This window comes from Petromyzon marinus, chromosome 29, assembly GCF_048934315.1.
Source record: "Petromyzon marinus isolate PM22_M1 ecotype Great Lakes invasive population chromosome 29, UKy_Petmar_22M1.pri1.0, whole genome shotgun sequence".
In the NCBI taxonomy this organism is placed as follows: domain Eukaryota; kingdom Metazoa; phylum Chordata; class Hyperoartia; order Petromyzontiformes; family Petromyzontidae; genus Petromyzon; species Petromyzon marinus.
This window is the reverse complement of record NC_133695.1, coordinates 11894098-11913375: the sequence shown is the minus strand read 5'-3', so window position 1 is coordinate 11913375 and position 19278 is coordinate 11894098. Positions and strand designations below refer to the sequence as shown.

The following is a 19278-nucleotide window of genomic DNA, read 5'->3' as shown; positions in this document are numbered from 1 at the left end:
GGCTCCTCCTCCTCCTCGTGCGGGGGGGGGGGGATTGGGTAGCCAGGGACAGAGGGAAGGGGGGTGGGGCCGTCCAATCGTAATGCAAATCCAACCCCACGTGCGTATTTAGAGTCCCCGGTGAGACAGATTCAGAGAAGAGGAGCGTCAAAGTAAATATACAAATTATTAAATGCACTACACGGTGGATATATCGACGGCACCCTTCAGCGGAGGGCGATGGGTTTTTCAGCTTTGCAAAAACAATTTCTTTGAGAACATTTTAATGATTTGAACGTTTCCCTGTGATGACTTGAAAGGGACAGTCGTGCAACGACGGTGGTGGTGGTCGTGGCTAGAGGAGGCTCGTGAAGAACGCTGCTACTGGGCAGTTGGAGGCAGTCGCCCTCCAGCAACAAGGAGGGCAGAGGAGCGACACTCACAACAACGAACGGAGCGCCGGGGTAGCTAAAATGAAGCGAGTTGGTACAGTAAGGGGTACAAGCTGGTGTGGTGCATCTACCAGTCAGCCAACCCATGGTATCTGCTGGGCCTGTCCAAAAACCTCCTGTCAGCGAGCCTTAGACACTTCACGTGAGAGCCTCAAAGTGCACCTGGCCTGGCACAAGCGCCGTGGTGACGTCACCGTCACTTAGTAGTGAATGGCGGGGATTGGTATTGGTGGTGTTTGCTGACTTTGTGGCCGAGGAGGCCGCAAGTGGCCCTCTGTTGGCACCGTGTACGTCCGCGGAGCTGCTGTTTGTACGTGTGAGTGTACTCTGTGTTGAACTTCTTTCGTACCATACGTGGCCACCAAGCGTGCCAATCGGAGGTTCAAGACCATCTCGTGTAGCAGAGTCTGCCACGCCAGTCTTCCCTCTATCTATTTAACCAGGTAAGGCCCGCTGAAGCGGCCTGACCCCAAATGATAGCCTAATGAAGTGGCTTATCACGTGGAAGTGTATAGCAGCCAAATACTCTAATCTTGAGTTTTCTCACTCGTACGGTAAATATACAATATTATATTGTAAACATACAATAATATATTATAACCTGTCCGTCCACGTGTCTGTATTAAATTTGTGCATGCATGCAGTCTGTCAGTGTCGATTATCTGAACCGTTCCGGGGCCTCTCCTAGGTCGACTCGGGCTAAAATGAGTATCTGGTGCAGTGTGTAGTAAACATCGCCACCAGGGAGACAAAGGCGGCCGGGCGTGGTTGCCACCCACCCATCCCCCCGTATGCTGTGCCGGCCTTTACAGGCGCTTCTCGCTAACAGCACTTGCCCCAACAGTCTGTTAAGGCTATAGGGGGTATCTTGCAAGTGTGTATGTTTTCTGCGTGAAGTCTGCGTATCTGTGTGGGTTTGTCTTAAGGCTTGCGAAGTCCCCTGCACGCTTGGAGGAGTGGGAGAGGAGACTTCGACCGTGACATTTGGCATGGGCATTTCATAGTCACAGGTGACACATCAAAGCAACGTGAAGTAGTTGCATCACTAGCAGAAGCAGCACTGTGTCGGCCAAAGGTGCGTATCGGAGCGACCACTGTGATTATGGCACGGAGAAATGCGCCGAAGACCAAAGGCACAAATAAGACATTTCCTACAGCCATAAAACAAACGCAGTCGCCGCAGCAGCACGGCTGGCCCAGCCGGGCTGGGCATATGATCATCACGGTCAGCATCTTATATTTTTGGTTCTTTCGGTAAAGTCACGTAGAAGGGAAACAATAAAATAATATTGTTTCCCTTCTACGTGACTTTACCGAAAGAACCAAGAATATGAATTCCTGCAGTCACGAAAGCTTTCAATCAAAATTTAGGTCAGCATCTTCTTTGTGGGTGGCTGCACACAGCACACAAGGCGGCAATGATCTCCTGGGGTAGCATCAGTAGCATCCATCGTCATCTTCAGAATCAAAATCAGTGTCTTCAGAATGATGTTAATCGTCATAATCAGCTCTTACTATGGATGGCAAAATCATTGTCTTCAGAATGATGTTAATCATCATAATCAGCTCTTACTATGGATGGCAAAATCATTGTCTTCAGATTGATGTTAATCATCATAATCAGCTCTTACTATGGATGGCAAAATCATTGTCTTCAGATTGATGTTAATCATCATGGTCAGCTGCTACTGTGCATGGCAGTCACCTAGAACTCGTTGCTGTGACTACTAACCCAGAAATTACTTTGCAAAATCATCAATCCGTGTCCGCTGCGCTTGTCCAACGGGCTTCACGGAAGCCAGATGCTAGGAAGTTTGTCCCGGCGTCTTCCCATTGTCCGCATCTTCGTGCGAGTATGAGAAGAGCAGCGATGCAGAAGTGGCAGCAGACTCATCCCTATTTGTGTTTTATCCGCACTCTACCACTCGCATGAAAGGAATTAATTTTTACGGATGAATACAAAATTCAATGGGAGGGATTAAAAACAATCCGAGTGATTCATATTTGTTTTTTGGGGGGGTTAGGACTTGTGGTCGTTTTATGCTCAAAAAATGTTAAATCATTAACCCTCCACAGGAATTGTGGCATGGAACCACCACGTGGCCTCGCCCAAAAACAAATACGGATCATTGTATTCGCGAGGATTCTTACGCATTTTTGTTTTAATCCAGCGAAGTGGACATTGAAAGAAAGCCAAACCAACTCCGCCGTCCTGCTGCACGGTCGGCCCAAAAAAATGCTCTCATCTTTTTGCGAGAGCATCTGTCAGATTGTTATTCGAGAAAACGCTACGCTAATTAACTTGCCGGGGTGGGTATGGGGGTGGGCAGGCTGGGGGGGGATAAAGGCTCTGCGGGAACGCCGACGACTAATTGGGAGTCAGCTGCCAGCGGCGCAACCGGAGCCGAGGTCCGTTTTTTTTTCTTCCGCCTGGCGTGGGCTGCCCGCTGCACCGTCCCAGCGAGCGAGCGAGGGAGGCAGAGAGAGAGGCAGAGAGAGGGGCAGAGAGAGGGGCAGAGAGAGGGAGGCAGAGAGAGAGGCAGAGAGAGGGGCAGAGAGAGGGGCAGAGAGAGAGGCAGAGAGAGGGGCAGAGAGAGGGGCAGAGAGAGGGGCAGAGAGAGGGGCAGAGAGAGGGGCAGAGAGAGGGGCAGAGAGAGGGAGGCAGAGAGAGGGGCAGAGAGAGGGGCAGAGAGAGGGGCAGAGAGAGGGAGGCAGAGAGAGGGGCATAGAGAGGGGCAGAGAGAGGGGCAGAAAGAGGGGCAGAGAGAGGGGCAGAGAGAGGGGCAGAGAGAGGGAGGCAGAGAGAGGGGCATAGAGAGGGGCAGAGAGAGGGGCAGAGAGAGGGGCAGAGAGAGGGGCAGAGAGAGAGGCAGAGAGAGGGGCAGAGAGAGAGGCAGAGAGAGGGGCAGAGAGAGGGGCAGAGAGAGGGGCAGAGAGAGGGGCAGAGAGAGGGGCAGAGAGAGGGGCAGAGCGAGGGGCAGAGAGAGGGGCAGAGACTCCCGCGGCTGTTCCGCGTGGCGAGGTGGCACGGCCCCATCCCGCTCCAGCGCTCTGCTTGTTTGCTGCGTGCGAGCGGTCGCACTCTGCCTTGGGCACCTTGGGCACCTTGGGCACCTTGGGTGCACGATTGCAAGTTTTGTGGGGAGGGGGGGTTTTCTTTTGAAAGTAGTAAACTCGTGATTGGAGGTCGCCGGTTCAGTTTGATCCTCTTACATTCACCCCCCCCCCCCACCTCTTGTCCACCTCGTGGTCATGGGTGCAGTTTGGGGGGCACGGGGGGCAACGCCCCCCCCCCCACCAAACTGTACACCATTCTTTTTCAGTTTGCAATTAAGATTACATTTTGTATTAATTATATGCACCCACGATTCCTAATTCGAATTCCTTCTCCACCCCGCCGCACCCAAATATAGAAGTCAAACTCGGCCTATGCTCGCGGTATATCAGAATCGGAATCTTTATTGAGACTGTAGGAGGAGAAATCCGATGAGCTATGAAGCTCTTCTTCACAGATGTCCAGTATAAGTGGGTACACCACAGTTACAGTCGGATAAAGTGTGGATATGCCACCACAAGATGCTTGGCTGGTGTGGAAGAGTAGGCCAAATATCCACTAGAGAGGGACTCTGTAGAGCTACTTCTAGTGGAGGCTCTTCTGCCAGTAGTGACGTGGGTCCAACGTTAGACCAACGTTGGTCCAACGCTCCCAACCACGTGCCAACGTTAGCCCAACGTTGGCACAACCTTGCATGTTCGCTCGGATGTAATAACGTAAAAGAAATAGCATCAAATGTACACGTTCAAACAAACTTAAAAAAAGAAACCCCTACCCTATGTCCACTGCAGAGAGCTATTTTTGAGCGGCCCCTAAATGCAAAGGCTAAATGCCACGAATCCTCGCGGATAAATAATAACAACATTTCCACGCGGCCGACGAGCCACGCGCGCGGGGCAACGCAACTCGCTACCAAACAAGGCGCGCGGGCGGCCTCGCGGGCGGAGAGGAGCAGCCGCGGTTTGGCAGCGAGAGACGTCCCGCTACGAGAGGCGTCCCGTGCCCTCGCTCGCTCGCTCTCGCTCTCAAGCCCGTCCCCAAGGTAAACAGCTGAACGGGGAAGGATGGGAGACATTCGCGGAGCAGAAAATAGCACGGGTGCAACACCACTTCGTGGAGAGACGGCGTGGCCGCTCGGCACGCCAGGTCCATGGCGGGGCGGGGGGGGGCGAGCACGACCCCCCCCCCCCCCCCCCGTTCAAACGTGGCCATTTGTGGAGTGACTCAATACGCCAATCTGATGCGATGCGGGCGATGGCTAACGCGGCATGAGGACACATTGCTATTGTCCTTGATTTACCACCGATTAATTCGGTTCCGCAGGCTTTTCACGTCCGCCACTGTATGCAATATTATGTACGGCAGGGGTCCCGAACCCCCGGGCCGCGGACCGGTACCGGTCCGTGGCCTGTTAGGAACCCGGGCCACACAGCAGCAGGAGGAGGTGAGAGCGGTGAGTCCGTGCGTGGCCCGCCCCCATTGTTTTATTATTTACCACTTCCCTCCGCGCCTCCTTCCCGCACTGCGCACTTGTCTCAGTCACAGTGTTGGTAAGCCCACAAGCTAACCCCTAGTAGCCACAATGAGTAAGCCCACAAGCTAACCCCTAGTAGCCACAATGAGTAAGCCCACAAGCTAACCCCTAGTAGCCACAATGAGTAAGCCCACAAGCTCTAACCCCTAGTAGCCACAATGAGTAAGCCCACAAGCTCTAACCCCTAGTAGCCACAATGAGTAAGCCCACAAGCTGACCCCTAGTAGCCACAATGAGTAAGCCCACAAGCTAACCCCTAGTAGCCACAATGAGTAAGCCCACAAGCTCTAACCCCTAGTAGCCACAATGAGTAAGCCCACAAGCTAACCCCTAGTAGCCACAATGAGTAAGCCCACAAGCTCTAACCCCTAGTAGCCACAATGAGTAAGCCCACAAGCTAACCCCTAGTAGCCACAATGAGTAAGCCCACAAGCTAACCCCTAGTAGCCACAATGAGTAAGCCCACAAGCTCTAACCCCTAGTAGCCACAATGAGTAAGCCCACAAGCTAACCCCTAGTAGCCACAATGAGTAAGCCCACAAGCTAACCCCTAGTAGCCACAATGAGTAAGCCCACAAGCTAACCCCTAGTAGCCACAATGAGTTAGCCCACAAGCTAATCCCTAGTAGCCACAATGAGTAAGCCCACAAGCTAACCCCTAGTAGCCACAATGAGTAAGCCTACAAGCTAACCCCTAGTAGCCACAATGAGTAAGCCCACAAGCTAACCCCTAGTAGCCACAAGGAGTAAACCCACAAGCTCTAACCCCTAGTAGCCACAATGAGTAAGCCCACAAGCTAACCCCTAGTAGCCACAATGAGTAAGCCCACAAGCTCTAACCCCTAGTAGCCACAATGAGTAAGCCCACAAGCTCTAACCCCTAGTAGCCACAATGAGTAAGCCCACAAGTTCTAACCCCTAGTAGCCACAATGAGTAAGCCCACAAGCTAACCCCTAGTAGCCACAATGAGTAAGCCCACAAGCTAACCCCTAGTAGCCACAATGAGTAAGCCCACAAGCTCTAACCCCTAGTAGCCACAATGAGTAAGCCCACAAGCTAACCCCTAGTAGCCACAATGAGTAAGCCCACAAGCTAACCCCTAGTAGCCACAATGAGTAAGCCCACAAGCTAACCCCTAGTAGCCACAATGAGTTAGCCCACAAGCTAACCCCTAGTAGCCACAATGAGTAAGCCCACAAGCTAACCCCTAGTAGCCACAATGAGTAAGCCTACAAGCTAACCCCTAGTAGCCACAATGAGTAAGCCCACAAGCTAACCCCTAGTAGCCACAAGGAGTAAACCCACAAGCTCTAACCCCTAGTAGCCACAATGAGTAAGCCCACAAGCTAACCCCTAGTAGCCACAATGAGTAAGCCCACAAGCTCTAACCCCTAGTAGCCACAATGAGTAAGCCCACAAGCTCTAACCCCTAGTAGCCACAATGAGTAAGCCCACAAGTTCTAACCCCTAGTAGCCACAATGAGTAAGCCCACAAGCTAACCCCTAGTAGCCACAGTGAGTAAGCCCATAAGCTACCCCCTAGTAGTCACAATGAGTAAGCCCACAAGCTAACCCCTAGTAGCCACAATGAGTAAGCCCACAAGCTAACCCCTAGTAGCCACAATGAGTAAGCCCACAAGCTAACCCCTAGTAGCCACAATGAGTAAGCCCACAAGCTAACCCCTAGTAGCCACAATGAGTAAGCCCACAAGCTGACCCCTAGTAGCCACAATGAGTAAGCCCACAAGCTAACCCCTAGTAGCCACAATGAGTAAGCCTACAAGCTAACCCCTAGTAGCCACATTGAGTAAGCCCACAAGCTAACCCCTAGTAGCCACAATGAGTAAGCCCACAAGCTAACCCCTAGTAGCCACAATGAGTAAGCCCACAAGCTAACCCCTAGTAGCCACAATGAGTAAGCCCACAAGCTAACCCCTAGTAGCCACAATGAGTAAGCCCACAAGCTGACTCCTAGTAGCCACAATGAGTAAGCCCACAAGCTGCTAACCCCTAGTAGCCACAATGAGTAAGCCCACAAACTCTAACCCCTAGTAGCCACAGTGAGTAAGCCCACAAGCTCTAACCCCTAGTAGCCACAGTGAGTAAGCCCACAAGCTAACCCCTAGTAGCCACAATGAGTAAGCCCACAAGCTAACCCCTAGTAGCCACAATGAGTAAGCCCACAAGCTAACCCCTAGTAGCCACAATGAGTAAGCCCACAAGCTAACCCCTAGTAGCCACAATGAGTAAGCCCACAAGCTAACCCCTAGTAGCCACAATGAGTAAGCCCACAAGCTAACCCCTAGTAGCCACAATGAGTAAGCCCACAAGGAGTAAACCCACAAGCTCTAACCCCTAGTAGCCACAATGAGTAAGCCCACAAGCTAACCCCTAGTAGCCACAATGAGTAAGCCCACAAGCTGCTAACCCCTAGTAGCCACAATGAGTAAGCCCACAAACTCTAACCCCTAGTAGCCACAATGAGTAAGCCCACAAGCTAACCCCTAGTAGCCACAATGAGTAAGCCCACAAGCTAACCCCTAGTAACCACAGTGAGTAAGCCCACAAGCTAACCCCTAGTAGCCGCAATGAGTAAAAAACAAACGTTGCTGGAGAGCTTCTTTGAAAAGGGGGAAAGACCCGATGATGACCCCCCCCCCCCCGGTCCGTGAAAAAATTGTCTTCCACGAAACCGGTCCCTGGAAAAGGTTGGGGACCGCTGGACTGTCCGGTATCCGTGTCTTAAAGAGGAGGGGGGTCCTTGCCCGTAACCGTCTGGCAGTTCACCAGCATTGATGCAGGCAAGCCTGGCTCTGCTGATGAGACGCCTGTCAAAACCGCTCCAGAGTTTTTCTTGGACTGACTTGATGCTGCTGATAGTATCACTCCCAAGAAGCCGATCGTTTTTTTAAAGAAATTTTTTTTGTTTGAATGTATGAAGAGACAGAGCTATATATATACACGAAGGGGACAATTGTATGAGCCCTTATTTTGGTAATTATATACTCCACGATGACGCTAATGATTATTTTGGTGTTATGCATTCCGTTAAGAGTTTGTTTTGTCACAGCTGTTTTGGCAAATGGGGAAAGTTCCCATTTCAGCACAGTGCTCTGCCCTACGCAAAATCAATGGTCATGTTGTTTTTTTAAGAGCGTGACGCTCAAAACGTTTCACCAGATATCTGCCAGATCTCTTTTCAATCCTCGATCATCAGCCACGGTCAATCGACGTCTGGATGAAGGCCTTTCCTAAGCCTCCACCAACTCTCACGATCATGCGATATAGCAGTCCACACACACGAGCTGATTTCTGCCAAGCCTCATTGCCACGTCATAATAACAGTGGGTCCGTTTGCAATAGAGCGGGGAGGTCGATGACTTCCACACACCATGAGCATCACGGTGGCGAGATGTTAACTCCCTCGCCTGGTATGCAGGAGGTCGTGGGTTCGATTCTGACCCTGACACTTGCTGTATATTTGGAGTCTGCATATTCTCTCTGCCTGTGGATGCGTGGATTTGTCTCCACGTCTTCCGTTTTCCCTTCCACATTTAGAGTCAACACGCGTTTATCGTACAGTAATTGGCTGTTATAAATTTCCGAATGATGGACCACTTCGTTGAGCTATCATTTGTGGCCAGGTCACTTATGAAGAAAAAGCTCTACAGCTCAGTGGGCCTTACCCAGTAAAATAAAATAAATAAATAATGGTTGAGTTTAGGAAGGGAGCAAGGACTGGCCCAGTGCCTGACAGTACCAGTTGCCAGCCAACACCCCGCCAAGTGTTGGGTTGCCACCTGTCGCAATTTCACCTGGACAGTCCAGTACATTTGTTCGAGTTCCATGAATTGTTTTGCACCGATACCTGGTAGTGGTACTGCATTGTGTTGAACTTGGTCACGGGATTACTGCACAGTGCTGATGAGAGATCCGCGACTGACTGAGGTATATGCCCAAGGTGTTGGTCTACGGTGGCAATTGGGTGATAATATTGATTCTGGCCCTCAAAAGGAATGGTTACTCTGACCGTACCATCCACCAAGCTGTCTCTCCCTCCATACAGAAACAACCACTTGATACTCCGGTCAAAACCATCACACTTCCATATATAGCAGGCGTTACTAAAAATATTTCCAAAATTCTAAACAAACACAAGATCCAGGTCCGGTTCAATACAGTACACAAAATTTGTGATCTGATCCCATCCGTGAAGGATGTCATTCCTGATTTACAATACCCCGGGGTTTACAAATTGAGTGGTACCTGCGGTGATTGCTATATTGGTGAGACAAAGCGACATGTCTCTGACCGAATTCGCGAGCACAAATCAGATTTGAAACACGGCAAAACGAATTCTTCTGCCGTGGCTGATCACTGTTACAACGCTGTGGGGGATCACGATATAATTTTCTCCGATACCAAGGTTCGTTGCAAACCCACGGGCTTTTATCAGAGATTTGTTCATGAAGCAATTCAGATCTACAAACACAGACACAATTTCAACCGAGAGGATGGTTTCAAATTAAGCAACCATTGGAAAGATGTTCTAAATCGAACTAAACATTAAACTAATTTCAATGGTACAGTATATTTTTCAAGTAGTGGTACCCCAAACTTTTGCAGCTCTTATAAATTCCCTTTTCACACCATCAATAGGTAAACTCCCCGCCCCCCCCCCCCCCCCCGCGCCAAACGGCACGTACACCACCTCTTTCCTAAAATCCGCCATTCAAATGCTAATTTTTATGCTAATTTCTTTGTCAGAACACCTTGTTTGCTCGCACACAGTTTAAAGGTCCGCTGTCTGAGCGTGGTTGTGTTTCGCTAAATTCTCCTGTTTGATGAGTACTAGGTGCCTCGGTGAATGTATATGCTCTGACTTTAACATAGCTATTTCTGTGACTAGGTGCCTCGGTGAATGTATATGCTCTGACTTTAACATAGCTATTTCTGTGACCAGTTACAAGCTAATCACTCAGCTATCTCAATGCTAAATTCTATGCTAATTCCTTTGTCAAGGGGTACCTCTGCGGATGTGTATACTTTAACTTAGCTATTTCAATGAGCCATTTCAATGCTAAATTATATGCTAATTCCTTTGTCAAGGCGCTTTGTGTTTTTCTTCTCACACAGCTTAAAGGTCGTGATCTAAGCGTGGCTTCTCCCACTCCAGCGCTGTCCTCCAGACAGTCTCGTCCCTTCACCTGATGAAGGCCGCTTGTGTTGTGGCCGAAACGTCGTGATTTTTTGTTATTTTATTTTCACCTACGTGACTTTACCCAATAGAACCAAAGAGTATGATAATATTGACATGGTGCCCTGACAAAATAATGTCCCCACACCAGTCCAGACGTCACCAATATCGTTGCACTCAGATACCGAAATGCAGTTGCTGTGGTGTAAACCGACGATCTGTATGTACTTGCGTGTATGTTGAACCCCTTTTGCACTGTACGCAGCCAACAGTGCTAATCGGAGGTGGAGGCACTGATGAGAGCGCCGCTGGCCAAGGTGCACATTACCTCCGGGATGTTTTGAGAAATGCTTTCGAAGACAAATATGCGTTTACATCATCATTATTATTGTGCCTGTTTACCCAGGAAAGGTTCACGGAGCCTCGTGACTTTTTCAGAAGAGTTTGGCAGTTCGGGGTCGTCGATTGCTGCGTATACTCTCGATCGAGTAATTTGGCGGTGTACATTTTTTTTAATTTTGACACGTTTGGACCATGACCCTGGCACACAGTGATGGCCTAGTCTTGTGAATGCGGTGGCGGAGTCTTTCAATGTGCACTCCGCGAAGCGGACGGGGCGCGTGTTTCTTTTTCCGGTTAACACGCACCGCGGCATTCAGAATTTATGTTTTTTTCCCTTCAAAATATTTACTTATACTGGAGGGGGAATCCGATTAGCTCTTTTTTACAGATGTCCAGTAGGGGCGGATCAGAACGTTACAACCACAAACACTACAAAAACACTTTAGTAGTGCAAAGTACGAGAAAGGTAAATAAATCATCCAAACACATACAAATAAAACTAAACCATCCCCATCCTACCAGGCAAAGGCCCACTGAGGTATGAACTTATTTTAAGGAGCGACCTGGCCACAAATGATAGCTCAACAAAGCGGCTTATCACGTGGCAATGTATAGCAGCAAAAATAACCTCAACGATCTCAAAAGCACGTTTCTAACCAGGGCGGCCATCCCGAGTCGAACCGCGAATCTCTGCGACGCGCGGCGAACGCGCGAATTGAATTCCCCTGGCCAACGTCGGACGTCGGAGAGACTCACCGGGGTAGAAGTCCTTGGACTTGGAGAGTTTGATTGTGGCGCCACTGTCCTTCTGCAGCTGCACGATGGTCTGCCCACCTTTGCCGATGATGGAGCCCGCTGCATAGCTCGGAATGAGAATCTTGAGGAAGTACAGGCCTTCCTCTGCGGGGGGATTAGAAGACAGATGCAGCAACATCACGACTCGCGTCTCAAAAGCCGAACGCTCGCCGGGTCAATTATGCGCGCGGATTTAATTTGAGGTGGCGGTGGATTGACACATTGTTGATGCGCATCCATTGCGGAAGGCTGAATTGACGGTGGTCGTGGTCGCCGTCTCTCCACAAATCAAATTTCGCTGTCCGCGTGCGCTGAGCATTCCACACGGGCATCGCGACACCCCAACACGTGGTGACGCCCCAACACGCGGCGACACCCCAACACGTGGTGACACCCCAACACGCGGTGACACCCCAACACGCGGCGACACCCCAACACGTGGCGACACCCCAACACATCGCGACACCCCAACACGCGGTGACACCCCAACACGTGGTGACACCCCAACACGCGGCGACACCCCAACACATCGCGACACCCCAACACGTGGTGACACCCCAACACGCGGTGACACCCCAACACGTGGCGACACCCCAACACGTGGTAACACCCCAACACGTGGCGACACCCCAACACATTGCGACACCCCAACACATCACGACACCCCAACACATCGCGACACCCCAACACGCGGCGACACCCCAACAAGCGGCGACACCCCAACACGCGGTGACACCCCAACACATCGCGACACCCCAACACGTGGTGACACCCCAACACGTGGTGACACCCCAACACATCGTGACACCCCAACACATCGTGACACCCCAACACGTCGTGACACCCCAACACATCGCGACACCCCAACACGCGGTGACACCCCAACACGTGGCGACACCCCAACACGTTGCGACACCCCAACACGTGGTGACACCCCAACATGTGGTGACACCCCAACACATGGTGACACCCCACCACGTGGTGACACCCCAACACATGGTGACACCCCACCACGTTGCGACACCCCAACACGTGGTGACACCCCAACACGTGGTGACACCCCAACACGCGGCGACACCCCACCACGTGGTGACACCCCAACACGTGGTGACACCCCAACACATCGCGACACCCCAACACATGGCGACACCCCAACACGTGGCGACACCCCAACACATCGCGACACCACAACACATCGCGACACCACAACACGTGGTGACACCCCAACACGTGGTGACACCCCAACACGCGGCGACACCCCAACACGTGGTGACACCCCAACACGTGGTGACACCCCAACACGTGGCGACACCCCAACACGTGGTGACACCCCAACACGTGGTGACACCCCAACACGTGGCGACACCCCACCACGTGGTGACACCCCAACACGTGGTGACACCCCAACACGTGGTGACACCCCAACACGTGGCCATACCCCAACACGTGGTGACACCCCAACACATCGTGACACCCCAGCACGTGGTGACACCCCAACACGCGGTGACACCCCAACACGTGGTGACACCCCAACACGTGGTGACACCCCAACACGTGGCGACACCCCAACACGTGGTGACACCCCAACACGTGGTGACACCCCAACACGCGGCGACACCCCAACACGTGGTGACACCCCAACACGCGGTGACACCCCAACACGTGGTGACACCCCACCACGTGGTGACACCCCAACACGTGGCCATACCCCAACACGTGGTGACACCCCAACACATCGTGACACCCCAGCACGTGGTGACACCCCACCACGTGGTGACACCCCAACACGTGGTGACACCCCAACACGTGGCGACACCCCAACACGTGGCGACACCCCAACACGTGGCGACACCCCAACACATCGCGACACCCCAACACGTGGCGACACCCCAACACGTGGTGACACCCCAACACGTGGTGACACCCCAACACGTCGTGACACCCCAGCACGTGGCGACACCCCAACACGTGGATGTGACCCGGCCGATCCTCCCCACGATGGGCTCCCGCCGCTCTCGCTCGGCTGTCGTAGGAATGCTTCCCAATACAGTGGCAGCGACATTTAAGCACACTTCTGATATAAGCAATGCGCGCTTAGGTTACCCTGCTGGGGGGAGGTGGAAGGCGAAGTGAAACTTCTGAGACAAGCACACTACTGGCTGGTGTAAGCACAGCTGTACAATGCACATCAGCTGTTGCACTGAGCTCGGACACTGCGACCTTTGGGTTAAACTTTCCAAGACCTGCGTTGATGGAAAGGAATCAGTCTGTGGATGGATCCAGAAATGTCCGGGGGTCGTGCCACTCTGCGGAGATATTCTGCATTGTTTGGAAGTGGTGTTTTTTCACTAAATCGCGACAGATTGCCCCCTCTCCCCTCCCGTGCATGCCCTGCCAGGGTCTGCGATCCAACCCTCTGTGTGTGTGCGCCAGGCAGGATGCACGGGGCGCGTCCCAACAGCACCACTACCGAGGAGATGGAGCGATGAAATCGGCCGCCTGCGAGTAGGCGCCAGTTGTGGACCGTTACAATGCAGAGCAGTGAGAGATGGCGATGGCTTGGCGAGGCCTTCATTCATCCAGCAGTGGATTCATCGTGGCCGATGATGCTTGGGAATGCGGAAACCATTTGCGTGAGAATGCGAATTTTTTGCAAATGTATTGTTTGATGTTTCGTTTTTTTTTCTACGTGATTTGTATCGAACATTAATGCGTACCTCCAATCTGCGTCAACGGACGAAGTCGTCCACAGATTCACTGCCCCGTTGTTGCGCAATCACCGGTGCATCACGTGTCAATCAACAACTGAATCCTGCAATCACGTGTAACCCGAATTGTGCGAGATATATCAAACATATTGCTGCTCACAGGTCACCGTTCGAATGCTGGACAGGGAAGGTTAATGTTCGTGTTAGTTTTCCCTTGATTATAAGTAGTATTATAATAAGGATTACTTGTCACGTAAAACAAAATATGCCCATCACCATGCCACCCGCTCGGTCTCAACGAGTGCTCATTATAACATCATCACGAACGGGTCATCTACAAACTGCTCACGTTACGACGCGCGAACTGCACTGCGTTCCCATGCCAGTTGTCTAAACTAAAAAACAGAGGCGTCTGCACACATCACGGCTCCCTTATTGGCTCGGCCATCCCACGAACATGGTCACTGCATCGCGCGCTTTGAGATGCGCGTCTGAGGCCGTCTGGAACGCTCTTTCAAAATTACGAAGCCACTGGAGCTATGCATTTTAAATCATCGAGATTAAAAACTAATTTCTTTAGATCTGCTTTTCGTGTTTATTTTGTCCTTCTCCCCGCACCTCCGATTAGCACGATCGGCTACGTATGGTACGAAAGAAGTCCAACATACATACGATAATACATATATTGCTATTGTCGGACATTATTGCATAGTTTTGTTTAACATGAATTCAGATACACGGCTATTATACCCGGGCGGTGGTGGTGCACGCCTGTAAGCCAGCACTGTGGAGACAGCGAGGATTGGTGGATCGCACACATGTTGTGAAACTCCCTTCCCACGAGAAAGAGTAAAAACCATGGCTTGTCGGGAGAAGGTGGTACAGCAAAACTGTGGACTCCGCCTGATCTGTCTGTATGGGATAGCGCGTTGCCCCCTCTGCATCGCGTGCATTTTCTCCGGGTGCTCCGGTTTCCTTCCACATGTAAACCACTCGTTAATTGGCCGATAACATCTCAATGTATAGCGGACCGCAGGCCTTGGGCAATTGTTGGTGCCTGCTCACCACGCGGCCGCTGCTGCTTCCCCGCTCGTCTGCGGTTCGTCCTCGCGCCTCCCAGTCGTTCTCTCTCTACGAGAGCGAGCGAATACTGTGTGGCAGCATGTTCCATGTTGTAACTATCATTATTATTATTATTCTCATGGGCTATAGACTGTGGGGCTGCCTGGCGGATAGCTGAAAGGGATGTGCAGCAATATCCATTGTTGCAGTCCTATGATCCAATGTTTATGCGTCCCACCTTTGCCAACCTGCAATGACCAGACCATCATCCAGCGGTGAATTTACAAATGATTGTACGCTTAGCTGTTTAACCTACGTGAGGGTAATGACTGTTGCCGTTCCATGTTGAGCCAGCACTGTGTGACTACGTCAGCCACTTTCTTGGAGCTCGAAGCAATCTAGCACCCCCGGATTAGCACGGTTGGCTGCGTACGGTGCGAAAGAAGTTTAACTTACACCATGAAATAACAAGTATTCAGGTAAAAAAGGGCTTCAAACGGAATGCCAACAGGAATCCCAGCATGCTTTGCATGTCAAAATGACGTCACTTCGTTCGCTTTACGAAATGCCGCGTCAACGCAATTGACAAATTACGGACACACTTTTCGATTGACGAAATAGAATTTACGCACGAACCGAAAATTGATGCGCCGCGAGATCATCAAACGAGAAGCCACGCGGTTGGGGGGCGGCTACGTCATCATCCGTCCATGCAGCGTCACACTGTGACCCTGCAGCGTCACACTGTGACCCTGCAGCGTCACACTGTGACCCTGCAGCGTCACACTGTGACCCTGCAGCGTCACGGTGATCCTGCAGCGTCACGGTGACCATGTAGCGTCACGGTGACCCTGCAGCATCACACTGTGACCCTGCAGCGTTACACTGTGACCCTGCAGCGTCACACTGTGACCCTGCAGCGTCACACGGTGACCCTGCAGCTTCACAATGTGACCCTGCAGCGTCACACTGTGACCCTGCAGCGTCACACTGTGACCCTGCAGCGTCACACGGTGACCCTGCAGCGCAACACTGTGACCCTGCAGCGTCACGGTGACCCTGCAGCGTCATACTGTGACCCTGCAGCGTCACACTGTGACCCTGCAGCTTCACAATGTGACCCTGCAGCGTCACACTGTGACCCTGCAGCGTCACACGGTGACCCTGCAGCGTCACACTGTGACCCTGCAGCGTCACACTGTCACTCTGCAGCGTCACACTGTGACCCTGCAGCGTCACACGGTGACCCTGCAGCGTCACACTGTGACCCTGCAGCGTCACGGTGACCCTGCAGCGTCATACTGTGACCCTGCAGCGTCACACTGTGACCCTGCAGCTTCACAATGTGACCCTGCAGCGTCACACTGTGACCCTGCAGCGTCACACGGTGACCCTGCAGCGTCACACTGTGACCCTGCAGCGTCACACGGTGACCCTGCAGCGTCACACTGTGACCCTGCAGCGTCACGGTGACCCTGCAGCGTCACGGTGACCCTGCAGCGTCACGGTGACCCTGCAGCGTCACGGTGACCCTGCAGCATCACACTGTGACCCTGCAGCGTCACGGTGACCCTGCAGCGTCACAATGTGACCCTGCAGCGTCACGGTGACCCTGCAGCGTCACACTGTGACCCTGCAGCGTCACGGTGACCCTGCAGCGTCACGGTGACCCTGCAGCGTCACGGTGACCCTGCAGCGTCACGGTGACCCTGCAGCGTCACGGTGACCCTGCAGCGTCACGGTGACCCTGCAGCGTCACGGTGACCCTGCAGCGTCACGGTGACCCTGCCGTGCCACGGCCACATCGCCTTTTCGGTCGTTCCAACATGCGGCGGATCTTTTGGTGAAATTCCCTGAAGAGGTTAATTATTTTTTGTTAAAAATGTTTCGTTATTATTACCATTCAATCGCCATAATGTGTATGTTCTTTATTATGATTTGTGTATTGTGAAAAGTGACAACAGGTGGCTATGTTTAGGCTAGGAGTAGAGTTGAAATGACTGTCCGAAACACATCGCAAAGTTTAGTATTAAGTTAATGGCTAAAGCCTTTCCGGCTTACGCAATTTCCTTTTACATTTATTTTCAAGAACACATCCCTCTCGTAAATCGAGGGATACCATATTGCCCACAACTGCTTCGGTTCACTAAATGCACACCTGGAGAGATGTCTTCACGCATAGCAAATATCAAGACGTTCATATCCAACACCCAACATTGAGACACACTCTAAATGGTTGTTGCTTCTTATGGATGGTAATGATGATAATAAGTATGATTTATAACACGCCCATACTTCGCAAATTAGACTCGGCGTTCGATCGAGAACTCGGAGGCGTGAAAACAGAGCTCAAAGTCCCTCGTATGCCAACGTGTACAGGTGAGAGCCCGAACAGATAAATCCTAGAAATGTTGAAATTCTGGATAGTTGAGAGCCTGAACCAGGTGACAGCCTGAACCAGGTGAGATCCTGAACCAGGTGAGAGCCTGAACCAGGTGACTGCCTGAACCAGGTGAGAGTCTGAACCAGGTGAGATCCTGAATCAGGTGAGAGACTGAACCAGGTGAGATCCTGAACCAGGTGAGAGCCTGAACCAGGTGAGAGACTGAACCAGGTGAGATCCTGAATCAGGTGAGAGACTGAACCAGGTGAGATCCTGAACCAGGTGACTGCCTGAACCAGGTGAGAGTCTGAACCAGGTGAGAGCCTGAATCAGGTGAGAGACTGAACCAGGTGAGAGGCTGAACCAGGTGAGAGCCTGAACGGGTGAGATCCTTGACCAGGTGAGAGCCTGAACCAGGTGAGAGCCTGAACCAGGTGAGATCCTGAATCAGATGAGAGACTGAACCAGGTGAGATCCTGAACCAGGTGAGATCCTGAATCAGGTGAGAGACTGAACCAGATGAGATCCTGAACCAGGTGAGATCCTGAACCAGGTGAGAGCCTGAACCAGGTGAGATCTTGAACCAGGTGAGAGCCTGAACCAGGTGAGATCCTGAACCAGGTGAGATCCTGAACCAGGTGAGAGCCTGAACCAGGTGAGATCCTGAACCAGGTGAGATCCTGAACCAGGTGAGAGCCTGAATCAGGTGAGAGCCTGAACTAGGTGAGATCCTGAACCAGGTGAGAGCCTGAACCAGGTGACTGCCTGAATCAGGTGAGAGCCTGAACCAGGTGAGATCCTGAACCAGGTGAGATTCTGAACCAGGTGAGAGCCTGAACCAGGTGAGAGCCTTGAGCTGCTGTTTGACGTTGGTTGGTGCTTGAATGCTGCTGCTGTTCGTGTGTGCAGCGGGAGAGAGCGGCGGATGATCGGTGCAGCTACGGAGAAGCGCCGCTCGGCCAGGACGGCGCTGGATCTGGGCACGATGAGCGGCCTGTTTTACACGTGCTGCGTACGACGCGGTGCTTTGCCGTAGTCAGTGGAGGGAGAAGGGTGGAGATGTATGGGCTGGGAGACCTTTAAATATATTGAAATATTTAACTGAATTGTTTGACACCAAATAAAACCTCGGTCACACAAATGCCCGAGGTCATGCTCCCATCCCCACTGGAGTTAAGTGTAAAAATACAATGCTATATTTTTTGTTGTAAATACTTATTCGAGCAATTCGTATCACTCCAGGCTATAAATACGACATTACGGTTATTGCAGAGGAAACAATACGGGTTACTTTAGCGTGCACTCTGGAATGTAACAACATTCGGTAGAAATTGACAACACTGTAGTTCAATTAACTTCACCATTCTATTATTGCGTATGGCAGCAACGTGTTCAGGAGCTGAATGCCAATGTGGATGTCTGCAAGCCACGAGAGGGCTTCAGACGAGAGTTCGTGTCGTTTCGCTGCTCTCCGTTGAAGGATCACAGACTACAGTGGATTTACCACGTGGTCCATACTTTGGGTCGCATGGCCACAATCGCACTGTGGCTTGTCTTTGATGTATTTATATAAGCCTATATGTATCTTTATGGGTCTCTGTATATATATGACTATGTATCTCGATGGGTCTCTGTATATATTACTATGTATCTCTATGGGTCTCTCTCTATATGACTATGTATCTCTATGGGTCTCTGTATATATATTACTATGTATCTCTATGGGTCTCTGTATATTTACGTATATCTATCAGTATTTATGTATCTCTA

At 51.5% G+C, this 19278-nt stretch overlaps 1 protein-coding gene across 4 annotated transcripts in view; it reads right to left on the bottom strand.

Annotated features, from left to right (window-relative positions):
• The window catches only part of LOC116947154 (RNA-binding protein Nova-1-like), a 61033-nt gene that overhangs the window by 9554 nt on the left and 32201 nt on the right, over positions 1–19278 (bottom strand). For all 4 annotated transcript variants that reach the window (XM_032962591.2, XM_032962593.2, XM_032962594.2 and 1 more), the window contains one exon: positions 11317–11460. In XM_032962591.2, coding sequence (XP_032818482.1) covers positions 11317–11460 — 144 coding nt within the window. The remainder of the gene's footprint in view (positions 1–11316; positions 11461–19278) is intronic.